This window comes from Meleagris gallopavo, chromosome 2 (assembly GCF_905368555.1).
Source record: "Meleagris gallopavo chromosome 2, MGAL_WU_HG_1.1, whole genome shotgun sequence".
In the NCBI taxonomy this organism is placed as follows: domain Eukaryota; kingdom Metazoa; phylum Chordata; class Aves; order Galliformes; family Phasianidae; genus Meleagris; species Meleagris gallopavo.
In genome coordinates this window covers 85,806,153-85,823,363 of record NC_139405.1, presented here as the reverse complement: position 1 = coordinate 85,823,363, position 17,211 = coordinate 85,806,153, and the positions used below count along the sequence as shown (strand labels likewise).

General features: G+C 37.8%; 1 protein-coding gene across 2 annotated transcripts in view; it reads left to right on the top strand.

Annotated features, from left to right (window-relative positions):
- The window catches only part of PRIM2 (DNA primase subunit 2), an 86,548-nt gene extending 78,926 nt beyond the window's left edge, over positions 1–7,622 (top strand). For both annotated transcript variants that reach the window (XM_085217842.1, XM_085217843.1), the window contains exons 13-14: positions 1,184–1,252; positions 7,047–7,622. In XM_085217842.1, coding sequence (XP_085073968.1) covers positions 1,184–1,252; positions 7,047–7,274 — 297 coding nt within the window. In that variant the 3' untranslated portion in view covers positions 7,275–7,622. The remainder of the gene's footprint in view (positions 1–1,183; positions 1,253–7,046) is intronic.
- Positions 7,623–17,211: the final 9,589 nt, after the last annotated feature.

Below are 17,211 nucleotides of genomic sequence, written 5' to 3'. Positions count from 1 at the left end.
CTTGATCTTGAACTCTTACAGAAGATTTAACAGGAATTGGCAAGAAGCATAGAAGTGTAATCAGTTAGACTATGACAGAAAGTATGTGGTTAAGTACTTTCTTGGCAGTGTGTTGCCATTTTTTTTATCCATTCAGCAAATGTAATTTATTTATACATCTGTCAATAAATACGAGGCGGCATCCAGTAATGAGGACAGCAGGGATTTAAGCTGGAGTACGTTGCTTTGTTTGACACAAAGGTCAAACCTGGGAAAGGGACTTGAAATTAACATTTCTTGAAAACTACTTTTCCATCCACTGAAGTTATCTCTTAATTCCAGCAATCTTCTCGTTTTGATAAGCAGGGAGAGCATATATTTTGGTTATGTGAAGGAGGGAGGAGGTGATGAAACTTTAACACACAAAAAAAAGGAAAAAAAAAAAAAGCTGACATTGTGTTCTGCTGATAAGAATGGGACTTTGTACAGCACAGAAGAGATTACATGCAGTAGAATTGGGATGCAAATTGTGTTTACAAAAGATGGCATGATTTTCCTAATAGGTGTTCAAAGCAGGCTATTCACACACATTCTGCTGCGCTTGGCCAGAAATAGCTTCATTTTAAAAGGACAAATATGATTGAGGGTTAGAAGCATTTCCCTCTCAGAGATACTTGTCTGAAGGGTTTGCATTGAATTTTCTTGATGATGGGAGCACTGTACTGTTTTATTCTGCATCTGTATGAACTGGTAATATGCAAAATAAAGATACAAATAGTGTACTTGATTGTTTTGTGTTTTGAACACTGAAATTACTCTATTATGGAAGAGGTGTCACAATATAATTTAACAATAGCTGTCACAATTTTATTAACAAAATATAAATTCAACTTAGAAACTTCTTGAAATTAAGATACTGAAATTAAGTTTTAGACACCATGTGTATCTTCCTGTGATTTTATCTTGGTTTTTAATATGACATGGTTATTTTAAAAGGATTATAGCATGTCTAATTTCTTTTAGTTATTAGTAGAATACATAAGTTAAAGATGAAATGTGCTGCAAAGTTACTTGAAGTATTATACACATCTGTTAGGAAAGGTGATATTTGCCTTGTTGTAGTAAATATCAACAAAATGCAAAGTTCTCTGTTGCATGTGTGCGCTACCTCTGGATCCTTCACATTTTTTCTTCCTCTGTGTAGATCCTGGAATTGGTGAAGGGCATGCATTACCAGCTGGCCTGTCAGAAGTACTTTGAATTGACACATGATGTAAGTAGCTAGTAGTAATTTTTGTTAAACTGTAACCATTGACTTTGTTTTGAAGAAGGCCTTGAAAATTGTGTATGAAATCCTGAGACTATTTGCAATTTTTATGTCCAACGCTAGCTATCTTGTGTTTTATTTTTCATTTTAATAATTGCTTTCGTAATTCCCTTCATTTATATATTGATGATATACACATCGTGAACATTGCAAGATACAGAAAAAGTTTATGCTTTCTTCCTAAAATAGTCAATAGTGTTAATTTGTTTAAATGTTTTCATTTAGATATATATACTCAAATGTTAAATGTATTTCAAGCCATTTAACTTTTTCAATATCCTGTTTTTAAACAAGTTGTTGTTTTTAACCCATCATGCAAGTTTGGTATTACAAGGTATACCTTAAGTGGAATAGATCTAACAAATGTAACCAAAACTCTAATCTTCCAGCACTTAGAGAGTTGATGTTAATTTTCACTTGATATTTTTCTCATGTTGTTTGTCATGTGGGATTAATTTTTAAATCAAGATAAACAGACCTTTCCCTGCTTAATCGTAAGCTTCTATAAACTATTAAATTAAGATCCTCCACAGAGGAGGTGTAAGATAGCAAAGGCACTGGTGCATCTTCTGCATGATTTCTTGATTCAGCAAAAATAATTTTCTCACTAGTTCAAGGTTCCTCACTGTCAAGAAAGAAGTAGGAGCGCAGTCCTTCATATCACTTTCTTCTCTCCACAACTGAAAAAATTGAAACATTCCTTTCCAAACATCAGAACATGAAACGATCTTGTTAAAGATCTGGATGAGGTTTAGATGACTTTTGCCATTGACTTTTTTGTTCTCATTCGTTTTCACATTTGATTTGTGTAGAACTGTTTGTCTCCTCAAATTCCCAGCAATCATAAGGCATGAATGTACAGCAAAAGTATGCTCTGAAGCCATATTCAGTATTGCCTGTGATGATACTTTACAAAGTTCACAGAGTCAGTCACAAGCTATGTCTACTGAACTGTTTTTGCATTTCTTCCCGTTATCGTTTATCAAGTTTCTGCATTTTATTCTCATGATTGTAACAGTTTCTCTGTTGGTTTCTGTTGTGTAATGCTTAACACTAAGTCTGTCTTAAGAAATCCAAGTGGATTAGAATGAGAATGTTTACAACTGTTGAAGAGGAGAGTCCTTGCACCTCAATGTTTCAGGTTCAAGGGATACCTAAAAGATGCTTCTCTTCAGATTCATTGTGAACTGGGCTTTATTAATTTAATTGCTATACCTCACCTGGACCTTTGTGTCACCATCTCACAACCACAGAACAAAAGCAGCTGTCATTTGTGTAGTCCAGTGTATTCTCTTCAAGAAGAAACTAATGTGTTAAGAAATGCACCTCTGTGCAATTTAAGTCTTTGACTAACTGTGAAAGGTACGCACTAAGCACTATATAGAATGCATGAATAGCTTTTCATGTTCTGGAAGGTTAGGGTATACTGCTTTTTGAGAAAGTCCTAAATAATAGTACTGTAATTTGACTTTTCTACGTGTGTGATGAAAATAAGGTATATTGATAGATATGACTGGACAGCCTGTGCAGAAACATGATAGAATAAATATCATAAAAGTATGATTGGATGGCTAGATATTTTCAAAATTATAATATTTTAATAAGAATCAAGAATTATTTATTGTATATGAAACCAGAGTAAGTATTCAAACACTACTAACATATCTGTATTTATGGTCTAATTTAAGTTATAAGACATATCTGGAAAGCATCATAACTGCTTGAAGTTCTAGTATTTGTACTTGAATTCTCAATAAGCTCTTTCATGTTCATTATCCCTCTTAGATTTGTTTTTATTTTGTACTGATGCGAGGATACAAGGCAACTTAAGTGAAGAGGAAATGAGACACCTTACAAATGTAGGGAGTGTAACCTGAACTCCAAGCAAATACAGTAATGAGGAATGCCTTTCAAGGTTACAATAGCATTGAGATTTTATTTTAATTTAGTTGATAAATCTCAATCCAAAATAGAGAAAAATCTTATCAGACAAAATAGTTCAGCGATCTGAGCTACATAACATGCAGTCAAGTAAAATAGATTGATATCAGCTGTAAGCTGCTAATAGGTCAAATTAATATTTCTGTGACAGATTGTCCGTAAAAAGAATTAGTGCTGTGAAATTTGATTGTAAATAAATCACCATTCACTGTTTTAAGCCTCTAGCTGTTAAGAATAAGAAAACCTAACTGGGTATTGACTGTGTTAAGTTGTATTCCGAAGGATCTAATGATGTTAATGACATTTGCGTGAGTATTGCTGTACTAGTAATTTGCTGTAAATAAGCAGGTGATCATGTATATATTAATATTAATCTCTCAAAATTTTATTCCAGACCACTAATGTTTTACAATCGTGTATTTTTGAGCAGTAAATGAAATCTAACACACTTAACAAGCTTTCTGCTGCCAAGGAATCACCTGGAGTTGTTTATTTTAAAAAATATATAAATGTAAAACTTTTTTCATAGTCTGTGATTAAATCTCGAGAACATTCAACTTGATTTGGTTGGTTGATGTCATTTACTCTAGCACCATAATTGTTCCACATGGTTTTTCTGTAATACCAGCTGTAATTTTAAAAGTTCTTGATTAAAACTCAAAGCAACTGCAAGCAAAGAAATTGTTGTAAAATTGTTGTTTCAGTTTCTTTTAGAACATTTCTTATAGCAGCAACTATAAAATTAGGGTTGGTCTGAAGGTCAGTGTGTGCACGATGTGTTGAATCCAAGAATAGTCTTCTGATATTATCAGCTGCTGGGTGGAATAAGGAGTTCTGTCTGAGGTGACAGATTTCTTCACTTGAATCAATACATGCTACAAGCTTAAATTTCTGACTGCCCAGAAAATACATTTTTCTTTGGACATAGTGGATTCTAGATGGATTTACAGGTGCAAATGGATAAAACTGTTAGAGAAATCTAGTTTCTCTGTTTCTAGCAGTAAGCTTCTGGTAACTTATCTGTAAGATGAGGAAGGTTTTCAACTTGGTGCTATTTCTGATGTATTTTTTGGTGAATATTACCTAAAAACATTGTAAGATTTACATGAGTTGTCTAGCATAGAAAAATCTGTGATTGTTTTTTAATGCTTCACCTCTATTTTTGTGGTCAACATTTGTTGTGTATTTCCAGTCAGAGCAGAATATTTTTGTTCAGAGAAATATTCACTGAAAATTAGGCAGGGATTATTGATTTGTCACTATCACAAATGCTGATGATAATTATGAACAAAACTTCCCATTTATTTCTTCCAACTCTCAAAAGTGGTGACTGAATGGGTAGAATTCTTTTAATAAAAATGATGTTGCCTAAACTTAATCCACTACAGCTTTATTTTAGTAACATTCAAGTTTGAAAAGGAGAGTACATGGACTCATCCTAAAGTTTTAACTAATGGTCTTTAAATAGCTTTTAGCCAAATGCCATCGGTCACCTCTGGAAACATGGCTGTAGATTTCACTTATACAGTGAGCATGTCCTAGCTTAGTGGGGAGAGAGCGGTTTACAACAAAATTAGAATTACAAAATGAATCTTATTGGTCTGAAGAAAACTGAGATTTTAAGGAAAAAAAAAAAGAACTAATTAAGAGCTTTTTCTAAATAAATAAAGATCAGCTTTTTACTGTATTACTTATTTTTAAGCCTTTTGATGTGAAGAAGTAATTTACTAGTTCCCGCATAATGGAAATTGGAACACGGATGAAAGCTGGCTGGATGAAATTTATCCAGATAAGACTGAAATTAAATTTACTCATGGTTTTGGATTTATTTTTTTTGCTAATGTGCCTTTTATTTTGAATTCCTAATTAGCACGGTAGGCCAGCCACTTATTTTTAAGATTTTTTTCAATCAAGGTCACTTGCTGCAGTCGCTAATATCTTTTTTCATGCCTGGAATAGATTTTGTTGTATGTGTAGCTGTTTTCTGATGGTGCTGAGATAGGTTGCAGCAATACATTTAATCAGGATCTCATTTTGGACACACATTGATTCTCTGCTTGATGATTTTTCACAAATGGCTGAAATTTAAGCTCGTGGCTTTGCATGCTAAATCAGCCACTGTGTATATCCTCATGAGGGGGGTGTGGGTGTGTGCAGAGTTACTTGTTAAGTTGGAATTGACTCCACTTTTCTGGGTAAAGAGGAAAATTGTGGAAGCAGAAAATTACCAGTCTGTGTCTCTTAGTGTTTGATGGCTTATCTTATCCCACATTTGGGAATCTTGACAATATTCTTGAGCCTTTTTTTTGTTAAAATGTCTGTGGTGTTCACTGGTAGGTCACTCAGCACTGCCACACCACTCTTTCATTCCCCCTCCTCAGACGGATGGGGTAAAATATATGATGGAAAGCGGCTCATGGGCAGAGGTAACGGCAGGGAGATCGCTCACCAATTACTCAGTGTAGGGAGACTCATGTAATTTATTGCTTATTGATAACAGACTAGAACACTGAGAAGCATCTTCCACTCATCCTCCCTCCCCTACTTCCTTCCCCGAGCAGTGAAGGGGAATGGGGACTGCTGTCAGGCCGTTTTGCTCCTCCACGATCACTCTTTGCCCCTGTTCCATGCAGGCTCCCTCCCATGGGATGCTGCCCTTCCCCAACTGATCCCACGTGGGCTTCCCCCAGGCTACAGCTCGCCCAACACAGCTCTGAAGCTCTCTTTTCCCACTGTGGGCTGTTCTCTTTGGGCTGTAGCTCTGGCCTGGGCTGCTTTTGGGAGATATCCATGGGCTGAGACCTTCAGGCCTCATCCGCTACTGTATGGCGGGCTACAAGAACCACTCCTGTCTATGAAAGCAGTATTTTTTTCAGTGTTCTTAGTATTCACACGAACTGGTAGGCAGATTAAAAAGTGCACCTCTCCTGAATGCGAGGTGGAAGTGTTTTGAACTGCTGATACAAAGGTTACATCGGAGATTGTGGTGAATATGTCAGAGGAGCTTACTTTTAAAACTGAAAGCTGTGTTGAAGTATTTCATGAGCATTAATTGAAAATTGAATTTGCATGAGTCAAATAATTATGGACCTGAAAGAATGTTGGCTAAGTAGAAAAGAGCAATACAAATACAGTGCTCTCTATGCTAATATTCTGTTCTTTTTCACTGAAATGGCACCTAGCTGTTTCGTGGTATTGGTTTTGCAGATAGTGGAGTTTTGGGATGCTGATGTTTAGCATTGGAGCTTAACCTGCTGGACTTGCTTAGCCTGTTGTTCTGTAAACAATGTGTTTATTACTTTTGGGGGAGAAAAAGGTAAAAAGATGAAGCTGCTGGTTTCTGTTCAGTGCTTCACATTGATACTTTAAGCTCTAGGTTCTTTTTGTGCTGTTGTAAAAACTTTTACTTATTTTCTCTATTTCCATTTGTACTTTAGACTTAGCATGGTTCATTTCTTGTGTAAGAAGATGCTGCTTTTAGGTATTGATTCAGTTGTCCCAAATCTTTGAATGTATGCTATTTTACCTGTATTGCTTTTTTTTGTTTGTTTTTAATACAGCAAAAGCAATTAAAAATACTGCTCGATGATTATGCCAAAGCAATAATTTGATTCCTAATGTGAGGGAAGAAATTGTGTGATTTAAAAAAAAAAAAGTCAGGCTTATATTTATTGGGCTATTATTAGCACTCGACTGCATTCAATAAAATTTGAAATTATTAAATTAATAGTTATTCTTGAATATGAATTGAAATGATTTTTAAAAATAAAAATAGTAACTTTTCCTTTCATTTTTGTAGGTTGATGACATTGGATTTTCTTTGAATCATCCTAATCAGTATTTTGCAGAAAGTCAAAGGATATTAAGTGGTGGTAGAGAAGTGAAGAAGGAACTGAGTCATTTGGGAAACTCTCAACAAAAAAATAGTAGTCAGGAAAGCATGAATTCAAATTCTACTCCCACCACTTCAAATATGACTACTGATGCAGAGCTGGAAGGACTGGAGGCATACTTCACTGAAGACTAAACAACTATGGTAGTTTTTTCTTTTTCTGCTCTAAACTGAATTCATCCTTTTGCTGAAGAACATGCACTTCACTACCTAGAAGACAAGCATCTTGCAATTAGAATAAGCTGATGGAAAAGGAAGAATGATGCTGAAGCTGTAATCACATACAGTGCTTACTGTTGTTGCTGTAGGATACTATTGCATAGGGCATCTTGAAGGATGGGAAATGGAAATTCCTTCCCATTTTTTAGGTGACTTTTGCCTGACTTGCCTTTTTAGGTTTTGTTTAAGATGTATAATTATTTTATCCTATTTTGTGGTCATTTTTGTATATTATTAATAAATAAATTGCAAGATAAAAAAAAATTGCAGTATTTTATTTTTAGCTGTCTTTATATGGTAATTAAGTGGGACTTCTTCCTTATGATCTTAACCAGCTTCTGAAGGAGTGAACATGTTTTCTACATGAGGAGCTGAAGGAAATCAGCTTCCTAATTTGTGTACCTCAGCACTGAATTTGAAGAGCCTGTTTAATGGTGCTTGAGGTAGAACCTAGATAGGGTGTGCATGTAACCTGTGTAGTTGTATTATGCTAGAGGTTTTATTCTTTGCAACAGCTGACTGATTCAAACTATTAATGGTGTAGTTGGACTTTTTCTTTTATTACTATGAAGATTTTGGACAAACCTGTCTTTGCTTCTTGTATGTTACATGTTCATTTAAGGGCGTGTAACTTGCACATACCTAGTGCAACACCGGATGTTGAAAATAAAATATATCTTTTATTGTTAGAAGAGGATTGGCTACTAGGGTTCACTGTTCCTTAAATCATTCCTAATTTAATTAATAACTGCTCTGTGAAAACTACCAGAATCTTACTCCTGGAATACCATATATTCAAAGGAGTTGTAGAAATCCATCCTGAAAAAGGCTGCATTCCAGATACTGAAGATTGAAGCAGCAAGGAGTTACAGACAGTGATGCTGGTGAAGCACCAGACAGCACTCCACTGATGTGTGGGACTGTTGGACTCCATTGATGGTGAAGGATTCTATGGAATCCATAGATGATTGAAGGATTTTCACCTGAAGGTTTTGAAGTGTCTTTGTAAGTGGTGACAGTGCTCTAATTTTGAATTTATTCTGCCCTAGCTCTCCTAAATGATGACATTGTCACTTTAATCACGTTGCAATTAAAATTCTTAGCACTTTCTTTACCTTTACTCTGAAATCTGTTATGTTGGGAATGGGGGCTCCCTGTTTATATATCTTCATTGATTGTTACATTAGTAGAATACAATTATTTTTAGGAATTCAAACATAGAATTTAAAATAGGTCTCTGTTACAGGGAAGAATATAACCTCACTTATCCCCTGTTAAGTGGATAAATCTTAATCTGGAATGCAGTGAACATAAAATTATTTGACAAAGCCTGTGTCCTTCACTGGTTTACACCACTGCTGGTTTAGGTCTCAGTTCAAATGACTTTGAACTGTATTTTCTTCCCTTTTGTTACCTGCCAGGTGAATTGTAAAAAAATAAAAATTAAAAAAAAAAATCAATGCATACAAATCAGTGCATACAGTTACAAGTAGCTGACAAAATATAATTAATGTTTTTCTTTTTTGTCCTACTCAAAAACAATTGAAGGCAATTTATTTTCAAATTTTTTTACCATCTTGAGTTTGAAAGCAGAATATTTTAAATTTGATTACTGCTAAAAACCCAAAATGAGAATCTTCCCTCTCAGCAGTGGACACTAAGAAGTTATTTGTCTTCCAGAGCTTTTGAACACTTACTGCCATGTAATTTAAAAGATTCACTTGTTCCTTGATTGTAGAACTGTTTGAGATTGGAAAGGCAAAATCAGTAAGAATATGTAAATCAGTCATTTGGAAAAGCATTTCCTGCATTGTTGTAATGCCATTTCAAAATTGCATCTAATTAGAAGACAAGGATTCTTTGAGAACCAAGCGAGTCTGATATGATCATGCAGTAGTCAAGAAAGAAGTACAAAAGAAACAAACTCTACTCTTTTACAGCAAGACAAGAACATGTATTTCTAAAGTAAAAGGCTCCAGATCTGTTTGCAAACGTGCTCTCTTAGCTCTCCTTCCAAGTGGCTCTTTCAACTTCTGTTATATTCTGCGTCTTCAAGAAGCTCAAACTTTGACAGTGTGAAACTGTTCTCAGTGAGACACTTGTGTATTCTGGGTCAACAAAGATGGTGTTAAGAGAATATGTGGTGGCATTTCTGAGAGGATGCATGCAACTGTCCGTCACCAAAAGAGTGCTCTGTTCAGCCGTGATGTTTGTGTGGAAAGTGCTCCTCTTTACAACATATGGTCTTAAATGTACCGTAATTAAATGTGGAGAATTCTTCAAAACATAGCTTGTTCCTTAGCATGCTCATTTACTAAGATTTGTTTAAATCCCTTAAATGCTGGAGGATTTAAGGCATTTGAATTGGACAGAGGTTGTGATCAGTGGGTGCAATTCAGTCCTCCAAGGAACATGAACTTGTGTGTACGAAGGTAAATCAATTGGAAAACAGGAATAAAAATGCTTGGAATAACTTCAGGAGTGAATTGTAGCTTGGAAATAAGCACATAGATGGGTAAGCACTGACTTGTTAACAGAGAGGAAGTATTGGAAGACTTCAGAAGTGGTTTTAGGGTAGATAAAACATAGATCTATGCTGACACAACTTCCCTGTCTCCAGCTATTGATCTGTCATCTGTTGAGGGAGAGCAGGACTTGGCGATCAGGCTGCAGCCAGCAGGAAGATGTATGAACTCCTCATATCCCTTGAAGCAAAAATGATAGGCACAGTTAAAATGTCATGGGATGCTGGTTCTAGCTGAAACAAAAAGACTGAGGCAAGTTGAAGATGCTTTGTCATGTAGTTGTGAACTTCAATTAAGAAAGGGAAAATGGGATCATGAGAGGCATTAAAATAGGAGAGTCAGATATGACAACCTTATTACTTATTTATCTTTTAGAAGAACATTATGCTCTACTAAGGATCAGAGCTTTATTGTGTGAAGTGTTCTACAAGCAGAAGAAAGTCTTTGCCACGCAAAATGCCAGCACTTAATGAACTGGTAAGAATCAGGTTAGGTCAGTTCAGGAGGAGTGTCTTTGCTCCACCTGAACTGGTCAGATTGGTGCATGAATTGGTGCAATTGCTGGATGAAGTGTAATGGTCTGTGTTGTTGTACTCATCAAAGTAGACACTTCAGTTGGCCTCTTTTGGACTTTAAAGTCAGTGACGCTAGGATTTATTTTAATGTTTAATAGGAAGCGAAACCTGAAAGCTGCAGAGCATCCTCGCTTGGTTCGGCTATGATGTGTTGGGCAGTAGGCAGAAGCCAGCAAAGCAGGAAGACCTGCATCAGCAAAGCATGGCATGGCTGCTATGTGAGTCTTTGCAGTGTCAGTGCTTTTAGGTAAATAACATACATTCTACTCTGATCTCTGCCTTTAGAAAATAAATAAAAGTATGATGCCTATAAAGTTCTTCATGTCCTATAGGCTATATTTGCTGTTGCTACAGGGTTTTGAATAGAAGAGAATCCTTGTTCCTATGACTGAGGTGGTTCTTAGACTGTTTCTCTCTTACCTCTTGAGGCTGAATGTAGTAGTTTTACCTACAGTTGAGTACATTTTTCTCTTTATGATGATGCCCCAATTGGTAATTATAATACTATGCTTTTCAAGATCTGGCATTAACAGAAGTGTAATTTTTGACAGTTGAAAGAACTTCTCATTTGGATTTAGATCATGACTTTGCTTCTTAGAATTTATCACAATGCTGGCACATCAGGGGATAACAAATATACAAACATCTGAGTCAACATACACATAGGAAAAGGAAGTTGCATGGAGTGTTTCAAATCAGTAGTAGGATTTGTAATACAAGTTGAATAATGTGTAATATAGTATAGTAGAATATGTCAGTAATGTAGATATATTTTGCTGAATGTAAGCATATATTAGGATGTGCTGTGTGACTGTAGAATCATTATTCCTCTTTCTATTTCTATTCATTTTGTTCAGAAGTGATCCTTGAAAAAAATATTTTTCACCTTTTTAACCCTCAATTAAAGAAAATTAGAATTTTGTACTGTAAACATTTCAAATATATACTAGAAAAACACATTTAAATGTCCTTTTAAAATAAATAACTCATTTTTTTGGGGAGTGGAAATTCTATTACCTCCTCACTTTGGCTTAAAATGCTTTTCATGAGATATATATAGTCCTCTCCATTAACCTTAAGATTTGGTGATGGGATTAAGAAATGCCGTTTTATTCATTTTCTTTCCAAGCACCAATTAAGATACAGTCCTCACACAATAAGCATTTTAAAGACCTCCAGAACTGTTCATAGACTGTATTAATTTAACTCCTCTCTTTGCCATCCTCCCCCAGCTGAAATGATGAGTGCATATAGATGAAAAAATGTCTAAGCAAAATTCATTCTAAGCACATGCAGTCAACTTTCTGGAGTTGTTTCCCTGTTTCACCTGGGCAGCTTCATGACAGTATGTTTATACCTGTTCTAGATGCAGAGTTTTGCTTTTGATCTCCAAATTGTTTTCCAGCTTATGTAAATAAGTCTTTGGAAGGAAAAGCAAACCAACCTTGTTATCCACAGCAGAAATGCCCACAGTACAATACTCAGCTGGCCTAGCTGCTAGCAGGCTGAAGGCCACGTCTAATCCGAAACACAGCCATCAAACAGGCATATACAAATTGGTCCAAATATCCAAATATCAGAAGGTCTGATGGGACTGTGATGTGGGAGGGTCCTCTCTCAGCCCCCAGCACTTACTGCACTGCATTGCTGTAGAGAAAAGAGCCCATTGCTTTCTTGGAGGTAGCTGAAAATTGTTCTGCAGCAGTGACTCTTGCTTAGGATATTTTACTAGAGATCTGAGAGGGTAAAATCATCTCTGTACACCATATAGATGTACGCCAGCTGTAAATAGTCCTGCTTGATAAATATTTTTTTATGACTGAAAAACGTAGCTGTAGTGGTAACAAGTGGTAACAAGCCTTTATTATTTTTGCAGGTGATATTCTTGCTGTGCGATTGACTTAGTCCATGCCAGGTTCAATATTTATTAAACTGCCCATTGTGCAGAATTTAAAAGAGGTGGGTTGAGAACTGGCTGACTGGCAGAGCGCAGAGGGTCGTCGTTGGTGGTGCAGAGTCTGGCTGGAGACCTGTAATCAGTGGTGTCCCCCAGGAGTCTGTGCTGGGTCGGTCTTGTTCATCTTCATCAATGACCTTGATGAGGGGATAGTGGCCACCCTCAGCAAGTTTGCTGATGATACGAAGTTGGGAGGATTGGCTGACACGCCTGAAGGCTGTGCTGCCATTCAGCGAGACCTGGACAGGCTGGAGAGCTGGGCAGTAAGAAACCAGATGAGGTTCAACACAAGCAAGTGTAGGGTCTTACACCTAGGGAGGAATAATTGCATGCACCAATACAGGCTGGGGGATGAGCTGCTGGAGAGGAGCTCTGCAGAGAGGGACCTGGGCGTCCTGGTGGACGACAGGTTGGCCATGAGCCAGCAGTGTGCCCTCGTGGCCAAAAAGGCCAATGGCATTCTGGGGTGCATTAAGAAGAGCGTGTCCAGCAGGTCGAGGGAGGTGATCCTCCCCCTCTACTCTGCCCTGGTAAGGCCTCATCTGGAGTACTGTGTCCAGTTCTGGGCTCCCCAGTACAAAAAAGACAGGGATCTCTTGGAAAGAGTCCAGCGGAGGGCCACAAAGATGGTGAAGGGCCTGGAGCATCTCCCCTATGAAGAAAGGCTAAGTGAACTGGGTCTGTTTAGCCTTGAGAAAAGAAGACTGAGAGGGGACCTGATCCAGGTTTATAAATATCTGAGGTGTGGCGGCCATAGCGGTGAGGCCAGTCTCTTTTCAGTGGTACGTGGAGACAGGACGAGGGGAAACGGACATAAGCTGCAGCACAGGAAGTTTCGCACGAATGTGCGTAAGAACTTCTTCACGGTGAGGGTGACGGAGCACTGGAACAGGCTGCCCAGGGAGGTTGTGGAGTCTCCTTCTCTGGAGATATTCAAGTCTCGCCTGGACGCCTACCTGTGTGACCTGGTGTAGGGAACCTGCTTTGGCAGGGGGGTTGGTCTCGATGATCTCTAGAGGTCTCTTCCAACCCCTACAATTCTGTGATTCTGTGACATTGAAGCATTTTCTCAAGGATTGCTTCTCAGATCTCTGCAGTAAACACAGCAGTTGAAGCTCTTGGTTCACAGCCAGGTTTCCAAAAGGCTTGGGGTTGGTTGTACCTTTGGACATACAACAAACATTAGACATGCTTTTTTTTTTTCTTATTAGAAATCATTGCTCTTTCAAAAATCTTATTTCCACCCTTCAGCTGTTGTGGTTGAATATTTCTAGGCAGTGATTTAATTTTTTTTAAATCCCATTTAAATTATTTTAATGAATGCTGCATTTCTTAATGATAGTTTCTTAAAGCATTTGCAGCCTACTGCCAGTGAGAGAGCTTGTTCTCAAGAATATAATTTTTTCCCCTTGTGTTAGTCCTATACTGAGTCACTATTGTGACTCAGTATATAGTTATATACAGTTATATACTGGCTTGAAGAACCCTTTTCTATAACAGAATTTAATCTGAAGATATTTCTGTAGCCTGAAAGAACAATATCTTAAAAACAGAACTGCTATATGTAACGTTACTTGTTCAGATGTCACCTTCTTAACCATCATAACTGTAGAAAATGATTGCTAAGAACTGAGGTCATCCATACACCTGGAATAAAAGTCTAAATGACTGCATTCCAACTTTTTGTAAAGACCATCTTTAACATTATCAAACTGATGCTATAAAGAAATCAGCAGGCTCTTTCTGCTTTACTGAGCAAGGTTTATACTGCAGCTGGCATTAGATGGTGTCCTCATAAAGCTGTGGTCCTGCGTAGGAACACACACTTCAGGCTACTGAGAATTTTTTTGGGTGGAGGCTTGCGGCATTGGCTCCGTTAGGCTTGTGGGTCTTGTGCTGCACCTCGACCAGTTATTTGGAAAACTCAGAGATCTTACTTGAATTTCAATGCTCAATATGTAGTTACACAAGGAGGTTTGATTGGGACTGCTGTTTTTGTTTCTGTGAAGCAGGGTCTGTTGTGATAAGATAAAGGAAAATGTCTTCGAACTAAGAGGGGAGATTTAAATGGGACATAAGAGAAAAGCTTTTTACAGTAATGATGGTGAAGCACTGGAACAGGTTGTCCAGAGATGTGGTGGAAGCCCCGTCCCTGGAGACATTCATGGTCAAGCTGGATGGGGGCTCTGAGCAACCTGGTCTAACTGTGGATGTCCCTGTTTGTTGCAGGGGAGTTGGACTAGATGGCCCTTAAGGATCCCTTCCAACTCAAATAATTCTATGATTCTATTCCTGAGTACTTTTGAAGAGTCTCAGATTTGTAGTTTTAATTTTCAGCTGTTGCTAAGTGATTGTTTCATGAAAAGCTGGCGGTTCTTTGCCCTCTGAATAAATGCCTTCAGTGTATCTTTTCAATGTGTTAATATCTTCGTTGTTCGCAGCGGTGCTAGTTTTGCATGCAAATATATGAATGAAGCTTACTTGATATCTACTTTCTGGAAATGTTTTTTGCTTGTGTGCATAATTTGCGGTGCTTCACTGAGCAGAACTTACAGCGTAAATTAGTTGTGTGACAGGACAGTGTCTGCAGATAACAAATGAGTAAAGCCATGGCTTTCCCTGTGTCTGCTTGCTCTGCTAGGTGGAAGACTGATGCATAATGAACGTGTATATACAAAAGTCATCTCTGTTGGACCTCTGTGGCTGGTAAAGCCTTCACTTTTTGGGTAGAGGGAGGACTGTCTGGTTTCAGCTGCTAATCGCTCCGGCTCTTGCTTATTAGAGTACTTGTTAGAAATAAAAGGTGCCCAGCTTGTTCTTGGGAGTCATAGGATGGCTTTGGAGTAGTGAATGGAAGGAAGGGGTAGAAGCATCAACATATATATTTTCTGTGGAAAGAGCTGGTTGTAGAGTAGTGAGCTAGGAGGGACGTTAGCTAGTAGCTGCTGGTAGTCAAAAGAGCTGCGATAGTCTTAGGAAAACAGGAGTTCTTGGGTAGGGCTAATACTTTAGAACTTTGGTTATAACTTACTAGAATTCAGTAAAAAAACAAAATCCAGTGCAGATTTTCTTTTTTTCTTTTTTAACCCATGGAATCGCTCCGTCAAAAGAAGTGTGACTTTGAACCTGGTTGTTTTGTTTTCAAAAAATAAAATTAAAAATGCATCTGTCCGTAGGCAAAAAGGTATTATGTGAACTATTCAGTATGTAGTGCTCACACTTTTATAGACACTACAGGGTATGTGATTCAGCCCTGAGAGTCTTTTACCTTTGGCAGGCAGTGGGACTTTCCCAGTGTGTGCGCTCTCCGAGCAGGGCTTTGGTGGAAAACTCTCCCCAGATGGGTTTTTGATGTCAGCTTTGTTCTTCAAAATAGCTTTGGCTTAATGGGAATGTTGAGAATTTCAGGCTGTTTTGCGTTTTTGTGCTCTTAGAATCTGGGAAAGGGGAAATGTGCATCAGGAATATGTGGACCCATCTGCTTCCATCAGTCTGTGAGAAGTCAAAAGCTGCTCAGAAGATGACTGCTTACCAGAGCTGCAATGTTTTGTCAACAGAAGTTGCCTGAAAAACCATTTGGTCCCAAAGAACACAATTTCCATTGGTCTGGAGATTGCTATGCTGTGACTTCAGAGCTCTGGCAGATCAGAGTGTGACAAAAACAAAGGATTTTTCCCCAAAGGACAAAATGCCTGGGTTCACTTAATCTGCTGCCACTGCAACACACCTTCTCTGTAGAAAATAGATGCTGTAAGGAACACCCAATGCAGAGAGGTGCAGTGCTTGGCATCCTATTGATGTTTGAATACAATCAAAGCAGCTTCCATTACTCTGCTTAAAAAATGAGGAAAAATATACTTAGAAACAACAAGTTAATGTTTGGAATAATGGTACTATTCCTATGTACATTAACTTCCAGAGGTGCTGTTGGAACAAGTTTGCATTTTTCACGGTCTCATTACAGAAATTTTTTTCCTCTGTGATTTATAGTTTAAATTGAGATGTGATGAGTGAATGTGACAAATACAAGAGGCAGAAGAGAAAACAAAAAAAGCTAAGAGAAGTTTTCCCATAGATGCGTTAAGTTGAAGGTTTGAACTGGTTTGTTAAAATAGACACATTAATAATGTCTGTGATCTCAGCTAGCCACGTGCCTATCCAATATAAGCTGGCCATCTATCATAGCTATTGTGGCAGAAATAGGTACTAAGGAAGGATTTGAAACTAATGAATACAGAGCAGGAAAACAATTGAAATCAAATTAGATGCTGAAGGACCCTGAGCTGATGTCGGTGCCTACCTTGCTGTCTTGTGCTGTCCACAACTCTGCAGGTTCTTGGACAGTGCAGAAACTCTTGTTGGAACAGAGCTCTTTATTTTGTTACCACTGTGATGTCACATCAATGATCCAAAAGACAAAAGCTCAAATCCTAGCTGTTTAGGCAGCTGTGAAGGTATTGCAAACCATTTGCACCTTTCCAGCTAGTGATAAACAACCTGAAGGGTATACATCTTAAGGTTTAAGAGGTGCTCGTGTATGAAAATAAATTCAACAGCTTGGATCTATCATGCACAGTATTGCTTTGTAGGCTTTTGTAGGCTTGGTTTCAACCAAGGTTTCAGAGAAAAATAATTGTCTCCATTGCCGCTCAGTTATACATTATGTTGAAAGCAGAAGCCCATGGGTGATAGCAGTTCAGAAATCACTACTGGAAAAGCTGGATGAAAACTTCTGCATCTGAGAAAACAACACAGATTCAGAGATATCTGCCAGGAGAAAAGAGGAGGAGAACAAG